The sequence below is a fragment of the Limulus polyphemus genome, unplaced genomic scaffold (assembly GCF_000517525.1).
Source record: "Limulus polyphemus unplaced genomic scaffold, Limulus_polyphemus-2.1.2 Scaffold1896, whole genome shotgun sequence".
NCBI classification, from domain to species: Eukaryota; Metazoa; Arthropoda; class Merostomata; order Xiphosura; family Limulidae; genus Limulus; species Limulus polyphemus.
This window is the reverse complement of record NW_013667506.1, coordinates 172,975-194,523: the sequence shown is the minus strand read 5'-3', so window position 1 is coordinate 194,523 and position 21,549 is coordinate 172,975. Positions and strand designations below refer to the sequence as shown.

At 35.1% G+C, this 21,549-nt stretch overlaps 1 protein-coding gene across 2 annotated transcripts in view; it reads right to left on the bottom strand.

Moving 5' to 3' along the window:
• LOC106465289 (glutamate-rich protein 2-like) overlaps positions 1-20,999 on the bottom strand; it is a 49,628-nt gene extending 28,629 nt beyond the window's left edge. The window contains exons 1-3 of one of the 2 annotated variants that reach the window (XM_022393156.1): positions 20,893-20,993; positions 8,042-8,123; positions 6,287-6,420 (exon numbers count right to left, since the gene is read on the bottom strand). In XM_022393156.1, coding sequence (XP_022248864.1) covers positions 6,287-6,343 — 57 coding nt within the window. In that variant the 5' untranslated portion in view covers positions 6,344-6,420; positions 8,042-8,123; positions 20,893-20,993. Of the gene's footprint in view, positions 1-6,286; positions 6,421-8,041; positions 8,124-20,892 lie in introns of both variants that reach the window. The other variant, XM_013925494.2, reaches the window with a different exon arrangement.
• Between the last annotated feature and the right edge of the window lie 550 nt (positions 21,000-21,549).

Genomic DNA, 21,549 nt, shown 5'->3' with positions numbered 1-21,549 from the left:
ATATATATGTATAAACACACACACACATAACAACTTCTCAGTAAAAGTAATTACGCAGTCCTTAATATCCTTTAATTATTTTGCTACTGAATCACTGGATTATACTGACCATGTGACCTCAAAGTAACCATCACAGTTTCCACACTAAAACTTTTAACATGTCTTGTTTATCTTCACAAAATTTTGAGCTTTTAGTAAACATTATAAATCTTTTGATGACAAAAAAAACAACAGAATTTTTAATTAAGTCTTTTTACTAAATCTTTTTATGCGAGTCATAATTTTTTTAATGTGAAAAATTTTCAAATTTTATTTCTATAATTTCTAAAACCTCCTAAATAAATAATGAGCTTTTTTGTTTCAGAAAAACTTTATATTTTATCTCTCATTTTCTCTACAAAGTTAAAAGGACATATCCACATTGCAAGACTAGTTTACTGAGTATGATCTAACCTACTTAATTCTCTATATCTTAATACCATCAAACTCTCATAACGTATTTGGAAACCAAATTCCAATGTCCTTGAAGCAGTTCATATTAAACTACCTTGCTGCATCACTGCCAAACCAAATTAGTGCCGTTCTGGAGGCTTTTGTTAGCCTAATGCCATTTTGGACCTGAGTTTTAATTTTCTTGTCTATTCCCTCATGTATCTTTGTGTGGCTGTTTTACATCTTAGTTCTTCGTCTGTGATGTACTAGCTAAACTTTGCCACAAGCCTTGTTTATTCTCTCTAATGGAGGAATTAATTTTTGTATATTTCAAAAGATGCATTTTAGGAAAGCAAAATAATTATCAAATTACTTTACTGGTACACATAAAACCATTGTAATTAAGCTATATGTGGGTTAAGAAAATATTTCTGTTCAGAACAATGACTTACTCTACAGAGTTCTCCCTCCAGCCAATTACAAATGACTATCAAATTTACAAAGTTTGGAATGTGCTTTTTCTATTGGTTATAAACATGTACTTAAGTAGACGTGAGTAGAAAAAAGGTTTCAAAAGAATGGAGTAGTAGGTGTGGCTACCACAGTAGGTTTGCAAAATATACTGATATCTTCTCAGCAAATCAAAATGGTAGGAGGTTCATAGTTTATATTCTAGCTTGCAAATGTCTGAAAGTTATAATTTTCCTATACTAAAACTGTATTTTCAATAGATACTTACCTTCTCTCACATATATAGCTATTCTTGTTCAGTGCTGTCCTCTATATGAGACTTGAGCTCCCATGTACTTTACAATCAACATGGTTCAACTGCGTCTTGCATGAAAACCATTATGCAAAAACCCTCCACCAATAGGAGAGCAACAAACCCTATTGATGCATGTGACTCCCTCTATTCAATTTTGCTGAATTATCATTTTGAGTTTTGGCAGAAAAAGGAAGCATCGGTTTTAAGTGGGGAGGAAAGGTGGGAGGAGGTAAGTACCTATCAAAAATACATTTTCAGTATAGGAAAATTATAACTTCCAATAAGGTACATTACTTCCACTCACATAAATAGCTAGAATCCCACATTGAATAGGTGGAGGGACTGTTGCTTGAGAAAGAAAGAAAGAAGCATCCTTCAAAAGTGTCCAAAGAACACCTTAAATGGGGGGATCCTTGCAGTAGAGGATCATACGTGGGAGACTGCACCACTTCTGTACTAGGTATGCTCTATGCCTGCCCAGTGTGGAAAGAGATGACACAGACATGGGCAGAAAAAGGGAGGAGTACATCCAAAAGGGATAGAACAATGGTTAGATAGGGAACCTAACCACCCAATATCTGAATCTCAATCCCACAGATTACAGTTATGTGGGTGAGAGTAAAATGGATGTGCCCCAAGGTGTAGAATGGCTAGGGTGCAACAGACCATACATGGCAAGTCAACTACAGTCCAAGTCCCATCCAGTGGGAACCAACATCCATGTGGAGTTAAGAAAGAGGATCAACATCCTTCATCTCAAGTTCAGCAGACCAGACGGGAATACTGTACCCTCTGATCTGTGAACAGGACACATGATAGCAAAGGGATCAAATGTTTTACCGATCCGGGAACCAGACATTCAGATGATCAGAATAATAAAGATGTCCCTGTATTGTAAAATATTTCACTCAAAACCAATCAGACAGAAACCAGCACAGTAACATCCTCGGCAAATGAAAATCTTCAAGGGATAGTGCAAGAGGGAGAACTGTAGTAACCTGCATGATCATCCGCTGTGACCCACATCATAGGAGTGAACATGAGTCCAACTGAGTGAGGGAACACAGACACCTGTAACACATGTGTGAGAACTTGTGTTGACTGGTCAGCTCTGAATCCAAAACCCAGCCACTTGGAACCAACATCAATGTGGGGGTAGGATGAGGATTCCCAATCGAAAAGGTGAACTGCAATTTTGATGTCTCACTCCAAAGCTATAACATACCCTCGGATAGACTCATTCAGAGATGGAGGTCAGATTGGAGGAAATCTTGTCACCTACACCAGCAGAATATCACTGCCCTACTCTCAAATGGATGGATTCGTTAATGTTAGTATCATATATCACTATGATATTCAGGAGGATGTCTCCATGGTCCACCACCCCAGCAGCTTGGAACTGGAAATGTTTTTGTATAATCTACACTCAGATATGGTAGAAAATCCTTGGAAAATATCTATTTTTAGGAAGGGGTTTGCAAGATTTGGCATGTTCATGAAAGGGGTTTGCAGTATGTTAAAATTGGGGAAAACATCAACATCCACAGAATAATTAACTAAAAATAAGCATTATCTTCCATGTGCACATGCGAAGAAGTGATGGACTGGATTTAAACATTACCATCTATGTGGACATGTTAAAGAGCAATCAAACAGAAAGAAATATTAACATCTATGTATGTGTTATATGTTAAAGAGTAGCTAACTATAATTAAACATTAACATTTACGTTTTAATGGTAAAGAGTGATTAAACATGACCAAACATCAACTTCTGTGTGTAAATGTGAAGGAGTGATGAACGATAACTAAACATTATATTCTATGTGGTATAAGATAAGAACTAGATCTAAAGGTTATATTATATGACACATGTTAAGGAGTAATATACGATATCTAAATAATAAAACCTATGAGTTGTGTGTTAAGGAGCAATAAATTATATCTAAACAGTAACTTCTACGTGTTACCTGGTAAGGCAGGGAGGACAAGGCATAAAACAGCAGAAGTGAAGTAGAACCTGAAGGAAATGCTGGGTACCAAATGAATGATCAGAGAGAAGAAAGGAAACCACAGGTAGAAAGTTTATGTAAGGCAAGTGGGAAAATTCAAAAGGGAAAAAAGCACCCATAATCATCTTTTCCAATGTCAGGCCTGAAAAAATGGCAAAGGAAATGAGTGGAAGGGATGACAGATGAGGATCCAGGCTGCATAAGGACCCAAGCATACAATGCAAGATGGCTGACACGTCTTCCACACATAAAGAAGTTCAGCAAAAACGGCAGTAATTTAGTCTGTGCGGAATCTCATCACACACATTAGCAGAGATAGAGTTCACACTGACCTGTGAAATCACACTGAGTATGTATGTTAAATTCAATCAAATTGAAATTAGAAAAATCACAAATCCCAGCAAACTCAAAACACATTTGAATATAACTGTGTCAAGGAAAAGAATGGAGATTCTTGCACACAAACATAGAGGGAGTATTTGCACATGGAGATGTGTCACACTCCTGTTGATGGGAGTTTTCACAAGATTGGTGGTATGCAAATCTATCAAGCAGAATGCATGAACTCAAGAGGAAATAGCTATCCATGTACAGAGGTGAGTATTTGTTTCAGAAGTTAGTGAATAAGCTGTTTTTGCATGAATTTAAAATCAGATATCAATGACTGTATCCTGTATAAAACTCATTATACAATGATTAAGAGATTCTATGGATATGAAATGCAACTAAATACAATCTATGATTCACAATCTCTAGCCTATCCCACTTTCTATGGCTATTCAGTTCTATTCTACTTGATAACAGTAACTCAAATAATTGACCACAATGTCCCAATATCTCTTCAACTCACAACTCTTTTACAACTGATTTAAACATTAAAGAACTTGTTTATTTTTATGATGATCTTCATGCTTAACATTCCACTGGTCTATTCTGTTGCTGTCATACTCTTTTCATCACAAAGCGTGGGGTTATGTTTAGCTGCTTTGCTTCCAATTCTAGCTTTGTGTAATTATTACCCTAATTGTTAAAAGAAAATATTTTGGATATTTCCGTAAGGTCTGAAAGATTTAAATTATGAAGGTTTTTTACACTTAGATCTGTTTAAGTGATATTTTTTATTCATTCAAAATAATATTCAGAACACATTTCTATCTACATTGACAAGATAATAATTTTAGTCTTATATCTTCTTTTTATTTTCTAAGTATGTTTAGATTATTGACCACATAATTGATTATTTCTGCATTGACTTTGCTAATTGACAAATAATTTACTGAGATTTGTACAAATTAGTAGGAGTTGGGGGTTCATCTGCCATAAATATGTACAATGAAAATGACTGAAAGAAAGTGTGTCCTTGCATATGGAAGTAAATCCTCAGTGACAATAGTTGACAGGGATAGAATATTCACTGATCCTGTAATTATAAGAACTTACTAGTGAAAGTAAAGAAGACTGTAATAATATGTTAATTACACTACAGCTGTTCACAGAGGTCAAAGATTGTCATTAGCTTGAGATCAAAGGAGAAGTCTGCAGCTTCATAGGTTTTGTGCCACATTATCTATGACCAATTTCTCCAATATAGCTAAACCACTGTCTGTACTGACTATGGCTGATCTGTACTTTGTGTGGATGCAGGAATGTGAACATGCATTCAGATCTTTGAAGTGTACTTTGGTCAAAGCACTGATGCTAGTTTATTCCTGTGAAGATTGTCTATCTATTCTGGATATACATGTCAATAATAGTGTAAATGGAGTGGTTTGGTCACAGATACAAGATGTATGCAGCATGTAACTGCATATGCACACTATACATTAACTGATCCTAAGTACCAATAGCATACAAAAAAAGAAGAGACATTTTGCAATTGTAGTATTTGTCAAGCATTACTGTCACTACTCGTATCGTAGGAAGTTTATTAGTTAAGTGGATCATGCATTTACAAGATAACTAATGAACTTGAAAAATGTAGAAAGTATAATTGTATGTTGGATAACAATGATGAAAGAGTACAGCTTCATTCTACATCACTTGCCAGGTTAGCAGCACAGAACTACCAGTTGATTATATCACCAGCCAGTGAGGTCCTGTATATTTGATAAATGTTCAGATCTTGAAACAACTGTTGTAACATGCAAGAACTGAATGATACCAAAAAGTGTCATGTACTTTTGCATATGTGCAGAAGCAGTTTTATATCCACATTTGAATAACAATACTGAGAAATGATGTAAACACTGTAGCACTTGTGTTACCCAGATTTAAAATCAGCAATATCAGAGACAACTGACAGAGAATTACAGGTTCTTCCTTTGAGAAATCTGCCCTAGATATAGCTGGCCTTTGTATGATACTGAGAGAGAGGTAATCAGTATGTGCTGGTCTTTACTGATTACTCCACCAAAAGGCAGAAGCTTATCCACTGGTTGAATCATTAACACAGTCCATTGCAGATGTGTTGGATCAACAACAGATAACATGATTTGTAACTATTGGAGATAAAAACAGATCAAGAAGATAACTTAAAAACACAGTTTTTGCAGAGTTGTGTTGGATGAGGTGGAAACAACATTTCATCCTTAGTCTGATGACATGGCTGAATGGATGGTGTATAGATTGATTGTCAAGTATATGCTTACAGTGTTTGTGAACCATGAACTAAAAAGAGCAACTACCATGTGTCAAAATGGTCTATCATGTAACTAAACAATAACTGACTGGTTGACCTTCAAAGCTCCTGATATTAATATGAGAGACATCTCTCATTAGATTTAAAATGAATTTTTGATTATTCTTAAAGAAGTTTGTGTTAATTTTGTTGGTATCTCAAAAAAAAAATGTGTTAAAGTGGCTGGTCCATTTGCACAAATTTTACAATAGAATTTCATTTGTAAATGATTATAGAGGAAAAAAATCCAAAGTATATATAAGCATTCAACTTGCCTAAAAAAGAACAAGCATTTTTGTAAGTATACACACACACACACATATATATATATATATATATATTATTTCTATGTCAGGTTTTAATTAGCAAAGGTAAAAAATATATACAAGTTATAACTTACCTCTCCTAGAATTTCAACTGGTGTACTTGTACTTTCATGGTGATCTTCTTCAATCATTCTCTCTTCATCTGTTTTAAAGATTTATTGTTAGACATAGAAGTTGGTCTATTGCAAACACCAGCTGACTAAGATCCCTATAAAAATAGATAAGAAGCAGCTTTGCCTTGTAGATGATAGCAAATACTCTACCTGTTTTATACATACCATTTCTATACACATACACACAGGTAAACAAAAAAAAGTTACATTTTGCTTTCTGGAACTTTCACCTACAGATGAATTAAGAAGCATTTTAAGACCATAATAAATGCTACATACATATGTACTACTAAAATATAATAATAAGAAACTATGTCTTTAATATATCTGGTACGTTTATTTATTTGTTTCTTCGAAAAATCTAAAGCATCCCTTTTTTAACTTTCATAAACATTTATACCTGAAATATAGTTAAAATGTGTTGGTACAATCTAACTGCATTTTCTGAAATACTGCTTACCTTTTATAAGAAAATAACATTCATATTTGTATTATGGCAATATTGTTTCACTATCAGTTCACTAAAAAAGTGGTATACTCTAAATCATTAATTTTACCACCTCTCATTATTACTGTTATTATTTAACTTTCAAAGCAGTTAGGTACAAAACATGCAAAAGATGTTACATAATTCAGACAGATTGAACTTCACACTTAAATATACTTCTCCACAACATGCCACAGATTGTTATGTATAGTATGTAGTATCAACAGTACACATTACAGTTAACGTAGCACTGTTATCTATTTTCACTCACTACATTTATAAATACACCAGAATTTGGCCAGTGAATAATGAATAGTTTAGAACATTCTACATCATTTTCTGTGATGAGGAAAGAGTAGGGACAAGAGTGGAAAATGACTTCTATGTCATCTAAAGGTGGCACAGAGGGCGGCTTTGTAGCCTACAACAGAATAAGGCAAGCCATGATCATGAAATAAGAACATGGAGAAGTTGCAGAAAGATGAGGAACAGAATTTCTAAGGAACCATCTCCTGAAGATAGCCCAACAATACCAGTAGATAGGCAGGGAAGACTGCCTTCAAGAATATGTTAACATTCAAGCTTCTTGAAAAGAGAACCCAACTCCTCTAACAAAGGACTGCATAACATGCCAGTGTGGATCAGTAAGTAGGATTTGACAATTAGATGAATTGATTTTTGCCAATACTCAAGTATGAGAATAGGCAGAGAGAAAAAAACTCCTAAAACCAGGTCAAAGCATCCACTGTTTGAGAAGCAGGGACTGGAATTCTGTGCCAATAAAGTGGAAGAAGACTGCTCATCATTGAAATGCATCAATCATAAAATGACCAAGCTGCTGGTGCAATCACTGAAAAACTGAAAAGGGAAGCATACCTTGAATTGTGTTGATCCAAAGCCCCAGATATGTTGGTACTAAATTAGAAGTGGAGTTATACACGAACCACCCAAGAGCTGTAACAGCTAGGTGGTCAACTAAGAGAGACTAAAAGGTTGAATGGACAAAAGGGTTAGAACAAACCAATCTTCAGTGTAATAGTAAAAAATGATGTTGAGTGAATAATGAAGTCCAGCAAAAACTGGATTAATCAATGCAAAAATATAGGGAGTCAAAGCCAGAAATGATAGGATGAAGAATGAACAGGAGTATGAAGATAAGTGTCTTATATATCCACAGTCACCTTCCAAAGGGTATGGCAAAGAAACTTTCATACAACCAAGTGATTTACCTTAAAATGAGGTATCTCCAGGAGAAGATGAATGAGCTGAGCCAGGCTACAACAGGTCTCAAATTTCTTGATAACTTTGGAGCTATGTAGAGATAGAAGTAAGAATTTAGAGATGTGTGATCCAAAATATGTACAAAACTGGAAAGAAAGAAAAAGACATGTGAGTAATTAACCAACAGTTACATCTGCAATGATACAAAATGAACTCCAACAGTCCAGATGGGGTATCCTTTTGTAACTAAAGAGTTATAGAGCAAGTTGGAAAGGTCCACAAGCATATGTCTACTTTTCGTTGCTCAGCAGAGTTTAAAACAATGAGTAGAAGTACTGAACTTGACTAAGAAGTACGTGAGAGAGGTAAAACAGAAGGACATATATTAGTAGCTAGTCAACTCCAAAGGAGTTATTAGCCTAAGTAAGACAAAATGAGCTCCAATCATCTACTACTGACATGCTTCTCCTGTATAGGAGAAAAATAAAGCAGGGAAGAAACTATTTTAAGGTTGAGGGGGAAAAGTTAGTATATTGTTTATAACACAGCAAGGTGGGCCAAGGTGTCAGAGGAACGTTAAAGCCATAGAATAGTAGAAATTACATCAGAGAGAGCCACAGCAAAGGATCACTGCAAGTATTTATTTATTTTTCATCCTGACTAAAAGAATCAGAAAAAAGAAAGTAGATGATAAATATTCTGGAGAAGAAAGTTCCAAAATAAGACAAATTATAGCATACAGGGGAGAAAACTGAAATTGGGCAAGTAGAAGATCACGTCCAAAAACTCTTTGCCCTACCCCTAAAAAAAAAAAGGTTTAATATTCAAGAACTGAGAAAGTAAGAAGAGTTAAGCAAGAAGTCCAAGCTAAAGGTTGATTAATAGTTAACTATTTCTAAAAATATTAGCAATGAACTGATAACAAGAGGTAGAAAATTAATATTCAAAAACTGAATCACCCAATATAACAAGTATAACACAATATAGTTTGAGATTTTGAAGAGAATATACCTGAGGAAAAAAAGAAATGAGCCGAGAAGTTTCTCCAGTATTAGGTTATGGTTTTGACTGATGTTAAGCAGAAAGCTACACAATGGGTTATCTATGCTCTAGCCACAACAGGTACTGAAACCTGAATTTTAGCAATGTAAGTCTGTAGACTTACCACTGAGCCCATTGGAAGTTACTAACATTAGGGTTGGTTGACAAATCCTGCTGTTAAATTATTAAGGTGAATAGGCCTACCTACTAAAACTTTTTTTTTTTAGAGAAAAGTATGGATGTTCCATCATACAGTGACCACACAATCATGAAAACCTACCAGGGACACCAACAAACAATATGAAAGTAATGGCCTAAACACAATGATCTGCAAGTGCTTCCACTACAATCTTGGGATCACCCTGCATGCTGAAGGCTGGTAAGACCACCACAGAAGTTTTAAAATTTCTTATATTGATAGAAATATTTGCAGAATTCATAGTTGATAAAAAAATCTGAATTGTGGTGGGAATGCAAAGCTTATGTAAGACCTCCTGATGCATGTACAATGAGTCAGGTGAAAGGTGAGATAGTGGAGAGTTATGGGTAAGTTGACCATGTTCTGGACAGCCTCAAGAACATCCACAACATTGAGTCACATGTTTGTTGACAGCATGAAAGCAATTTAACAAGAAAAGGCTTTCAGTATTTCAGACATTAGTTTAAATATTGCAGAAAAGGGTATCTCCTCATGGCTGACAAAAGCAGTAAGTACGTATGCAAGAAATGCCTAATTAAAAAGAGCTTCAGAGATACTTAGAAATATCATGATCATATGATTTTAAAGATCTTGAACCTTCTTTCAGATAACATTCCAGCTTAGTAGTTTTTTGTTTGTTAAATTTCATACAAAGCTACTCAAAGGTTATCTGCATTAGTCTTCCTTAATTTTGCAGTAATAGGTTAAAGGGAATGCAGTTAGTTCTATGATACAGGCATGGTCATTTTGACCAATCTTGTAACCATGAAACTATATATACTTTAACTCTAAATGTACTAAGTGTATTTTCAGGAAAATTGCAAGCTTTTAGTAAACATTATAAGCCTGTTTCACATAAAAAAATATTTTTTTAATAAAACATTTGTACTAAAAATACATCTGTGAATCTACAAACCTTTACTAAGTCAGTCTGAGAAAAAGATAATTTTATGCTAAGAATAAAAATACTTGTTTTCATCTTGCAGTTTCATATTTCATTTGCATAACCTTCTAAATTAATATCAAGTTGTTGGTTTTTTGGTAAAATTTTGTACTTTACCTCTTTTTCTCTACTCTAACACTAACTGTACAGAATTCATCAATGTAAAGTGAAATGAAAAATATGAAGTAAAATTAAAATTACAATTATTTATCAGAGCAGCTTTAACTTTTTGAAAGTGCTTTCTAAAAGTTTTAATTTTTTCTTACTGTTTTTGAACAATCATCAGTATCTTCACAATGTATCACTCAGAAGGAGAATGGAAAGCTGAGGGTAAAGATAATAACAATATTCCTGAACCTTAGCATTCTACAAGAAACATTTCAATTGACTTGAATGATATAGATACTAATCCCTTGGTGGTAAATTAAAAAGTTTGAAAGTATATAAAGCACCAGGCCTAGACATTGTTTTCTCCCAGTATCAAGGCAATGTGCATTACCAGTTTGTTTTCAGGGGCTGGGGGTATTTTTAGACCATCAACCCTATTGGATTACAAGGCCGCTTTGCAATGCTACCAGTTGGTTATTTGGGGTTTAGGCCTATCGACTACCAGAGTCATTGAGGCCTGAGACACCTCTACCATTACTGAGGATGTGCTGGCTAACACAGCACTTGATTTGTTGTTGTGCTGCCATGCAGCTTACAAGGAACACTGCTCTCTCCTTAATTTTTAGAAGGTCAATAAAGAGTGGGCATTTACCTGAATACTGAGCATAATTAGTAAAGTCTGTCAATGGCATTAAAGTCTTAAGTATTTGTAGCTTTATCAAAGATGTTGAACAGAAATTTGTCAAAGTGATCGAATTAGGGAATGAAATGAGTTGACACTGAAAGTAGTGGAGACCACTAATCTAACCTAACCTAATTTTACAGAAGTAGAGGAGGAACCAATGATTTCCTAAAAGGTAAAGTGTGAGTTTAAATCTTTACTTCTCCCAAGTGTGGATGTGAAAGGAACAAATGGTCCCTTGTTGTCTGTACACTTTGTTAACAACAGCTTATGCAATCAAAATACTCAATAAACAATGTGAGGTTACTCTTACATGAAAACCATGAGCTCAAGAAATATGTCAGCAAAGTCAGCAATTTGTACTTTATTTTTACAACAGAAAAGTACTAATATGCAGCTTGCCTTGCACTGAAATCAGATCTCTTACATCAGATGATTAAATTATATCTGTTTCTTCCAATACAATCTTGGTGAACTTTCTGTTTTTTTCTAGAAACATACCCATGAAAAAAAGTAACCATTAAAATTTATTCTTTACTTTTCACAAAATCATCAGTTTATCTCTTAAGCATCTGGAAAGCAACGAACTCCATCATGCATCAAGAAGTATTGCAAATACATTATACTGATAGTTACCAAAAAAGTAACATGATTTTCCTGCATACTCTTCAGAAATCTCAAATGTCACTTTAATGTGTTTAAAATGTTTTGAAAATAATGGTAAGCTACTAATTAAAATAAAAACACAAACAATATCAATACTCAACCATAAAGAATTAACTATGTTACTTGTATATTATTTCTTAACCACACAGTTATACAATTAATATCCTTTTAACTCTATACACATAGATGGAGTCAAAGTGCTCATGCCACAATTTCTTACAGTGCCATTCAACATAGTATTATGTATTTGATATCAAAATGATTAACTATTCATTTTACGCTACATTACCGACTTAGTGACAGTTCATGATGGAGGACAATAAATACCAGATACAATATACAAATCTACTGAAAAAAACTGTAGATATGCATTTTAGAGGTTATAGAGCCTAAAAGGTATGCAATATGCAAATTGTATCATGGACAGTTATTTTTATTCTTCATCTGAACATGACCGTGCACTCTTACTTATCAGAGTGTAAGTCAGACTGGCATCATCAATTCATATCGGGAGAACAAATACTTTTGTAATAAATATATCTGACTTTTTGTGTACAACAGACTCGTACATATGTATTAAATAAAGTGTAACTTTACTGTTTATTTACACTGTTATATTTCTAATACATAATTATGTAACCATATCATTTAATGTTGTATAAGCACAGATCTAGGGAAGGTGCTCAACCCTTCCACCTATTTTGTTTTCATAAATTAATAACCGTTTTTCATTTTCATCAATGTTAATACTGCTTAAGACACTTGCAGCTCTTATAACATATACTTGTTACAAACTTGATTTTTCATTGTTTGAAAGTTATTATACTCACAAGAAAGAGATTTTGGTATTGTTTATGACCAAAATAGGGGAAAATGTAAGTGCTATGATGTGTTACAAAAAAATTGAAAACAGATATCCTCTTTACAAGTGCTAAAATATGAATTTAGATGTAACTTATAACTTGTTTTTCTAAATATAACTATTTAACTTAAATTAAAAACTTGAGGTTTTTTTTACCATCACTAGCAATAAATATAAGCTTTGAAGTTGTTGGAATATAACCCAACTGATCTACTCATACTAATTTTGTACGCTTTCTAACCGATTTTATGATTAAAGCTATAAGCATTGAGTACAATCATAAGTAAAACAAAAACAATGAAAAGAATATAAATTCATCAGTAGTGCTAGTATAGGTCTAGTTGGACCCCCTTACAACACCTGGACCACCCATTTTGAGCAACAGTTTCTCAAAATATGGATCTCTAACAAAGCTTAACATAATTTGAAGCATGCATGAATCATATGCTCGAAAAATGTTTAATATCAGTATTCCATGTAGCAAGGTTTGACATTTCTCTATTTTGTTAAAATGAATATCAGTTTTGTTTGTCAAGTATCATGTACTGATTTTTGCAAATGTTTTGAAAAATCATCTCCAACAATGAGAAGCATTCAACTAACCTACAAATGTAGGCCTATAACTGAAACTAGTCATTTTTTAAATATTTTATTGTTGATGATTTTCGGGTAATAAAGCTTATGAAAATTATATTAAAATATGTTTGAACATGTCATAAAGTATTATGTTTATTTTCATCAACAAAAATTCAGTAGTCTTAGTACCATAGTCTTGTGGAAATTTGTAAAGAGGAACCCACAAAATGCTATAAATTGCATTATTTTCTGGTTCTTAAAGGTTTAGTACTGCTTTGCATGTATGATACATTTTCATGTACAACAGTTTAGGAGGAACAATATAACTTACTCCTCAATTATTGTACCTGAAGTCAGGATTTCCTATAGCTTTTCATATACTTTTACTAAAAAATATTAAAGGCAATTTTATAAGTTAATTCTATGTATTTAAACAAATTTTGCTCAAAAATATTTTAGAATAAATATTTTGTCATATTCTGACACTTATTTAGTGTCATCAAAGAAGAAAAGTTATTTTCATTCTTGCACAGCTACAAAAGGGTTCCACCTGTAAACAAACCAACCTACATGATTTTTTGTTAGAATTTTTCTATCCATCCTTAAGAATGACATTTTCACTAAGAACATTACTATTACCCCTTGAAAATATCAACTTGAATTTTCAGCTCATTCCTTAGTTTTTGTAAAGGCCTTGGTTGAAAACTTGCTATGGTGCCATATCAAGTGCCTTTACAGTAAATCCCTTTACAAAGACTAAGGTAACTGCTGAAAAATCAAAAAGTGAATATTCAAGAAGTAATAGGTTATTAGTGAAAACGTCATTCTTTAGGATGGGTAGAAAAATTCTAAAAAAAAATCAAGTAGGTTGTTTTGTTTATAGGTGGAACTCTTTTATAGCTCTGCAGGAATGAAAATATTAAACATACTATTAAAACATATCTTTGAAACCAGCTATAAAAAAAGTTTAAATATGACTAGACAAAGTAAGAATTAGAGTATCATATATTAATAAAGCTTATGGGTTTAAATTCTTTTTTTTTTTTAGTTTCTATAAATGTTCCTTATGTTGTGAATCTTGAAAGTATTTGTGTGTGTTAAATTGTATCTGTTTGAAATCTAGAGAAATTGCTTTCAATAAAAAATATCACACAACATGAGGTAAGATGGATAAGCTTATGCAGTTAAAAAGACAGGTTAACTGAGTAACAAAGGTTAACCTTTTTTAAATCAAAAATGTATTTCCTCCTCTCTCACTACAGCTATTAGTTGACTGCTAGGGTTTCTTTTCCTTTGCCCATCTAAGCATTGGTTTGATTTTTTCTCACTTGCTCCAGTCTTTTGTTCCCCACTTAACTGCTCTTGGCAATATTTATGTCAGCATACTCTCCACATATGTCAATGTGCCCTCTATCTTGGTACTGTATATAAGCACTTCATTAAGATAATATTATCACTTTTTCAAGACCGACTCAATCCGCAATCTCTAAGACTGGCTCTTTGTGGGGAAGAAGGGTGGGAGAGTGTGATATATTGGAAATACATTTTCGATTTAAGAAAATGTTAACTTCCAAAACATACTTACCTCCTCTCACACTACAGCTAGAATCCCACATTGATAAGGTGGAAAGGCTATAGAGGGAATTATCCATACAGAATGTGTCTGCATAGACCATGGGCATGCTAATAGAAGATTAATACCATAGTGTGGGAACTGCACTACATATAGAACAGGTATGTTCTTTACCTGGAACCTAAATCATGCACTGCGGGTGGACTATGATGTGACCAGGCCCCAAGCAGGTAGCCAAGGTCCCACTGCTCAGGGATGGAATTATAGGGCCGTAGCCCCTAAATCCCATGTTGGTGAAAAGGGCATTTGGACTGCAATATATATATGTGTGTGTGTGTGTATATATACACATATGTCTGAGTGGATCCTAACCTATAGCTATAGAGTGATGCATCCCGAGCCATTGGAATCACAACGAGAAGGTAAGCAACACCTAAGTGGACAAACCCTCTCCTCAACCTGAGGAAACAGAACTCATCTGCTCTGGAATTATGAACACTCATCCTCACTTGCCCCTGGAACAATTGTGTTCAACCAAGGACTCAAGGTGGGACTACTCTGTGTTCAGATTTACAATGTACTGAACCAATACTGATCAAAAAGAATGGCCAAACTCAACCAACTGGATAGCCAAGCGTCAAATCCAAACCGGGGAATTATGAGTAGGCTCCTACGTAGGCTGATGCCTCTCCTACCAACATCTGGGAAATAAACATCCAGGGTCCTAGGTAGGAGGGGGGCCCCCCAACTTCACCCTCTTTTTCAAAAGTAGAGGAAATTCACTCGATTGCTATGGAAGAATAGCCTATGTCCACCACCCCAGTGACTGGAAACTGGGTGTGGTAAGAACTCCCTAGCTCCACTAATAAGAAACATGGGGAGTAATGCGCATTGGGGAGTCACGAGGAACAATGCTCTGGAAACAGTGCAACAGGTGAACCAAGTTCCCTAAATTTTTAAAAACCCCATTTTATTCAATTCATTGATCAGCAGGTAAGAAGGACCTGTCTGGGTATAGGAGGACATAGGTAGAATGATAAAACATCCTGTGCAAATACAGCACAAACAACTGACCGGTGACATCTGCAGGCCAGCAGCAACAAAAACCTTAAGAAATCTGATACATGGTATATGAGGCTAAGGGCTCAAATGGATGTCGAGAAAGAGCATGTAATACCACCTTAATATCCTGGTTAGGTAACTGAAATGGTTGTTTGGGATGAAAGAACCGAAACAATTTCAGGAGGCCAGGGAGCACTGGGGACTCAAATAATTTTTGTCTCTTCAAGTATCTAAATGTAATTGATGAAGCCACCTTATATAAGACAATTGTGGAAGATGCGAAACCCTTGTCAAGGAGCCAGGTCTAAAAACGAGCTTTGGTTGGCACTTCAAGATGAAGTCAGTTCAACCTTCTCGCAATACACCATTGATAAATGTTCATCGTGGGACTATGCAGAGATTGATACCTGGCAACCTTAGAAATTAAACCCCAATGACATGCAAAGGACTAGATAACCTTCATGCATGAAGCCTGAGATCCAGATTGGATGGTGTACGATGTTGAATCGTGGCCAAAAAGTAAGTGGAAGAGGTGGGCACTCCTGAAGGTACTGCATAAGTGTAAACAAGGTTGAGCCAGCCAATCTGGTGCTATCAACAGAACATGACAAGGGGTTGAACGAATCATAGCTAGTACATATGAATCTGTGGGAAGAGACAGAGATGCAATCCCATCTAGTCCTGAATGAATGCATCTATTGTCAATGTCTGAGGGTAAGGTACCAGAGACCAAAATGCCAGCAGTTGCGTGTTCCAATGAGTGGCAAACACACTGATCATAGGTGTCCCAAACTATGAGCAAATGCAATGAAAAACCTCACAATGCAGCATCCATTCTGTTGGGAGAATCCAGTTGGGTCGAGACAATTGATTTGTCACCAAATTCATCACCCCCAAAACATGGCCAGCTAGTACAGTGATATTATAGGAGTGGGCCCAAGAAAAAAGATCTAAGGTCTGAAAACAGAGAGACCTGGACTGAGTAACCCCTTGATGGGAAATGTAAGACACCACTGTGGAATTGTTGAAGTGAAGCATGACAATTTTTTTCCCTCAATAAGTCCTGACTTTGAGACAACACCCTTTGAACAGCAAGAAGTTCTAGAACATTGATGTGTAGGGAAGCTTCGTCATCCATCCATAGGTCCTAGAATTCCTGACTTTCGCGATATGCATCCCATCCTTGAAGCAAGGCATCCGTGAAGAGATGGATCTCTGGACAAGGTGGCAGCAGAGAAACACCTATTGTAGTATTGGTCCGATCTAACCACCACTTGAAATCGAAGATATTGATCCTGAATAAGGAGACTGGGAAATCCAGTAAATTGCTTTACATGATCCGTTAGTCACATAAAGACCACTGAAGGAATCGTCCCAAAGAATTGAGAGATTCCAGGGATACTCATCTCCACAAAAGAGAAAGAACAATCCATACAGTGGGAGAAGGGGATGTAAGAGTTGGATTGCCTGTTCCATAACGTGGAGCCAGATGGGAGTCAGCTGAGCCTGACTGAGATATGTGTTGAAAAAGACACCCAGATGGATGATATATAGAGTTTGGGTGAGAATAGATTTCTCAGCTCTGATAATAATGCCTGCATTAACCAGTAACCAGTCATCCATGTAATGCTGTGTGCACAGACATAGGGAATGGAGGTGAAAAGAAAAAGCTTGTACGATTCAGCATATATGGTGCTGATGCTAGTCTGAAGAGCAGAAACCTGAACTGCAGCACCTGAACCTTGTTCAACAAATGCAGATAGTGGTGGGATGACTCCACTATAGGAATGTGCAGATAGGCATTGGCGACATCTAACTTGGTCATCCACAATCCTAGCAAAAAAAATTTCCAACACAGAATTAGGAATGACTCCACCATGAACCTTGGAGGATAAAGGAATTGACTGAGACAAGAAAGATCGATGACCAGATGCCAATCTCCTGTCTTGTTTGGGCACAACAAACACACAGGAAAAAAACCCTGGGAGCACTGAGACAACTTTCTACACTGCCCCCTTGACCAACAAATCTCTGATAGCCCTGGAATGCAGTTTTGAAATCCGTGGATCTGTGGAAGGCAGAAACACAACAGACTGGGTGGATAAGGGTGGTAATGATGTGCACTGAATGATTAATCCTGATTCAAGGACCTATAGTACCCACAGATCTGTGGTAAAGGTTTTCCACATGTCCAGGCATTTTTGCTGCTGGCAGTGTTCTGACAGAGAGGAGGAACTTTGTGTATATGGTCTGAATCTATTCTGGGTACCAATGGACTGAGGAGCTGATGCCGGGGCAGAACTATTACCCCCCCCCCCCTTTAGGAGCTGAGAGAAGTTGAGAACCCCTGCAAAAATCAAGTGTCAGAGAAAGGGAACCTCATCTAACACATGGAGGGTGGCAATCGATAGATGGATGCCTTCCAACAAATCCCAACATAACATACCAGCCAAGATACGAGGGGAAATTCCAGAAGCTGACAATCAAACTAAGGTAGATGCTAACAATAGTCCCAACTCATCATCAAATTGATGTGGCAATCACTGAAAGGCTTCCAACAGAAGGTGCAGGGATTATAAATATCTTAGCACCATAGTTAGGGTCAGACAAATCCTAGAAAATTGTGATTTATTCAGGTCGACCACAGACTCTGTTCTGGAACACCACATTTTCAGGAGAGGTCTATTCTTTGAGAATTTAAATATGCATCCACTTGGCAGTGGTAGGCTAAAGCATGTTGTTCCAAAATGTAGCAGACAAGGAATAGCTGTCCTTTCATATAACTGAGCAATAAACCTCCCTGCATGAACCACAATATCAGAGGATGGAGGGAAAACTAAGTATTCACCCTCAGACCTTTCCACCATCAAGGAAGGCACAGACTCAAAAGAAACCATAAAAAGACCCAAAGCATCATACACTTGATTTACCAATTGAATGAAAGGAGCCAGAGGTGGCTGATCCAAACTGGAAAAAGCAAATCGAAATTTTCTACAGAATGTCAAAGATTGCCTGCAAGTACAGCCTTAGAGCCTCCCGGAGAAACACCTCTGGACCGTATATATATATATATATTGTCTTCAACTCAGTTTGGTTAAGGTCATGAACAGCCTCAACTGAGAGTGACTCCACCCCTCCCAGAGTAATGCTAGATATCAGAGGTGGGATAGGAGACCTAATTTGCCTCTGGAACTCAAAGAATGCTCAAAATATCTACAACAGTCACAGAACAGAGAAACCTATTAGTGAACTCTTTGTCAAGACAAATGATAATATTACCTGAATGAGGTGCTTATATACAGTACCAAGATAGAGGGTGCACTGATATAGGTGGATAGTGTTATGAGACAGATTTCACCAAGGGCAATTAAGTGGGGAATAAAAGACTGGAGCAAGTGAGAACAAATCAGATCAATGCTTAGATGGGCAAAGGAAAGAAATCCTAGCAGTCAACTAATAGCTGTAGTGAGAGAGAAGGTAAGTATGTTTTAGAAAAACAATTAAAAAGTGTAACACTATCAAATGTACAATGTTTGGAGAAGGTTTTGTCCTCATAAGGTACAAGTAGTTTACTTAGACACAGAAATATATATATATATATATACACAGTACAAAGCAAAGAAGTCACATGACTGGAGATTGCTTAAAGCTCAATAAAGGTATCTTGATGTTTGGTTCTTTGTGATAAATGATGGTGTTTTTACTTTTTAATAGATAAAATATGATTTTATTAATTTTCAATATTTGTAAACATAAAGTTTTATTTTGTTCATCAAGTAAAATAACATTACTATGAAATCACACAAGTTTACTGTTTAATAGGCAATTGCAAAAATACTGTGATTCACTCATGTATTTTATTAAGTAATAGTTTTATGTAAATATTTTTATAGCACATAATTTGTTCCACACTTTTCCCATAAATTTCTGCAGTATCACTGAACATGCACAACTGTAGGTGCATTACTTTGAAGAAAGAATAACAGATTATCAAAACAATACCATGTACAATGACTTTCAGATGATTTCTGATATACTGATGGGCCAGTTTTGACAAGATATATACAGCAGGATACCAAAAACTACCTCGTTAATTACTTGAAAATTAGTAATAATATCATTATGTTCCAACAGATGGTGTTTTTTCAATCACTGACAGTTTGCAGAAAAAATGTGCTATCTCTAATGCAATGATATGATGTCACATGGTAGTCAATCAACCAATAAAATGATTCTGACAATTGATTACACTAGTAATATATGAGACAATATAACCAATGTTTAGTAATAAATCCTACTAATACTATTAGTAGTAATATAATAGTATCATTACTAATACTACTACAGTACTAGTAGTGAGCAGTACTAAAGTCTAAAGTAAAGGTTGCCACAGAAAAAAAATTACCAGTTTAGTTTTATTGGTTGTCAATTAAGATTCTGTTTATCATTATATTACTAGCAACTGTAAGAAAAACAGGGTATGCATAAATTATTTTCGAGACAAATTTTCAGGCCTGTGTGACAATAATAAAGATCTTGCATTAAATTTTAAACCCTTTACGATTAATCAAACGCATGTCAATATCGATTAACGATACAAATCAATAACTGAGTCTTGAACCAGGCCTGTTACAAGGCTTATGATATAAAAGTCAAACTATTGAAAAATGCATTCATAAATTATAACTCTCCAACAGTCCAAGTCACAACTTAAAAGTAAAACTTAATAAAACTAAAAGTGGTTCGTCTCCCACAAGTTACAGTTAGTGAGTTACACAGAGTTGTACAACTTACAATACATTATAAGTAACACTAACAGTTTATAAATATAAATTATAATCCACAATTATTCATTAATAAAACCAACATAATAATAACAACACGAATATCAGTTTAATTATGTTACACACAAAAATCGATAGAACTTTTTATACAATGTTAGAACTCATGTAATTAGCAATTAATAACATAAGACAAGGTAGATTAACTTCATTAAGTCATTCCAAAACACGTTTCACATGATAAATTACTTCACTGGCTTTATATTTTACTTTTTAGCTCCTTCACAATTTACATACAAAAGAATAAAAACATAGAATGCATATCGTCAATCGGAATGCAAAATATTTTAATGGAAATAAACCTACTTCAAGTACATTCGAAAACTTGCTTATTAATATTGTTGAAACTCAGTTGTTGTTTTTTTTCCTCTTACAAGTCAAGTTCTCGTAGCTTACTCAAATATGAGTCTAATTTAAAAGCCAACAGCGGATAAAACCCGGAACGCGAACTTTGTGATGTTTATGTTCTTTAAAAAATACTCATAATTAAAAAAATATTTTTATTCAATGTAATAGATAACCATGTAAATTACAAAAAATATCGTTAAATTAATGAGTGATTATTCGCAAAACAATAATAATAACTCTTCTTCCAAAGTATTTCCCTTAGTACACCATATAAAAATCATCACGACATTAATGGCACTTGACTTTGAAAGTGTCCATCGATAGCTTAGTGCTAAGTCTCATGGCTTATAATGCTAAAATTGGGGGTTCGGTAACTGCGGTGGGCATAACACAGATGACCCATTGTGTAGCTTTGTGTTTAACAAAAAACCAAACTTTAAAAGGCTCATTCAGCGCTTTTATCCTGTGGAACAATTCCTAGAACTAGGAAATGATACTCAATCTACTGTCCCTCATATCTTCATTTTGCTTTTGCACAATAAATGTCAGCATTCCGAGGCAGTTGCGCCACTATTTACAATCAAGTTCCCAAAAATAATTTCATCTCATCTCAGT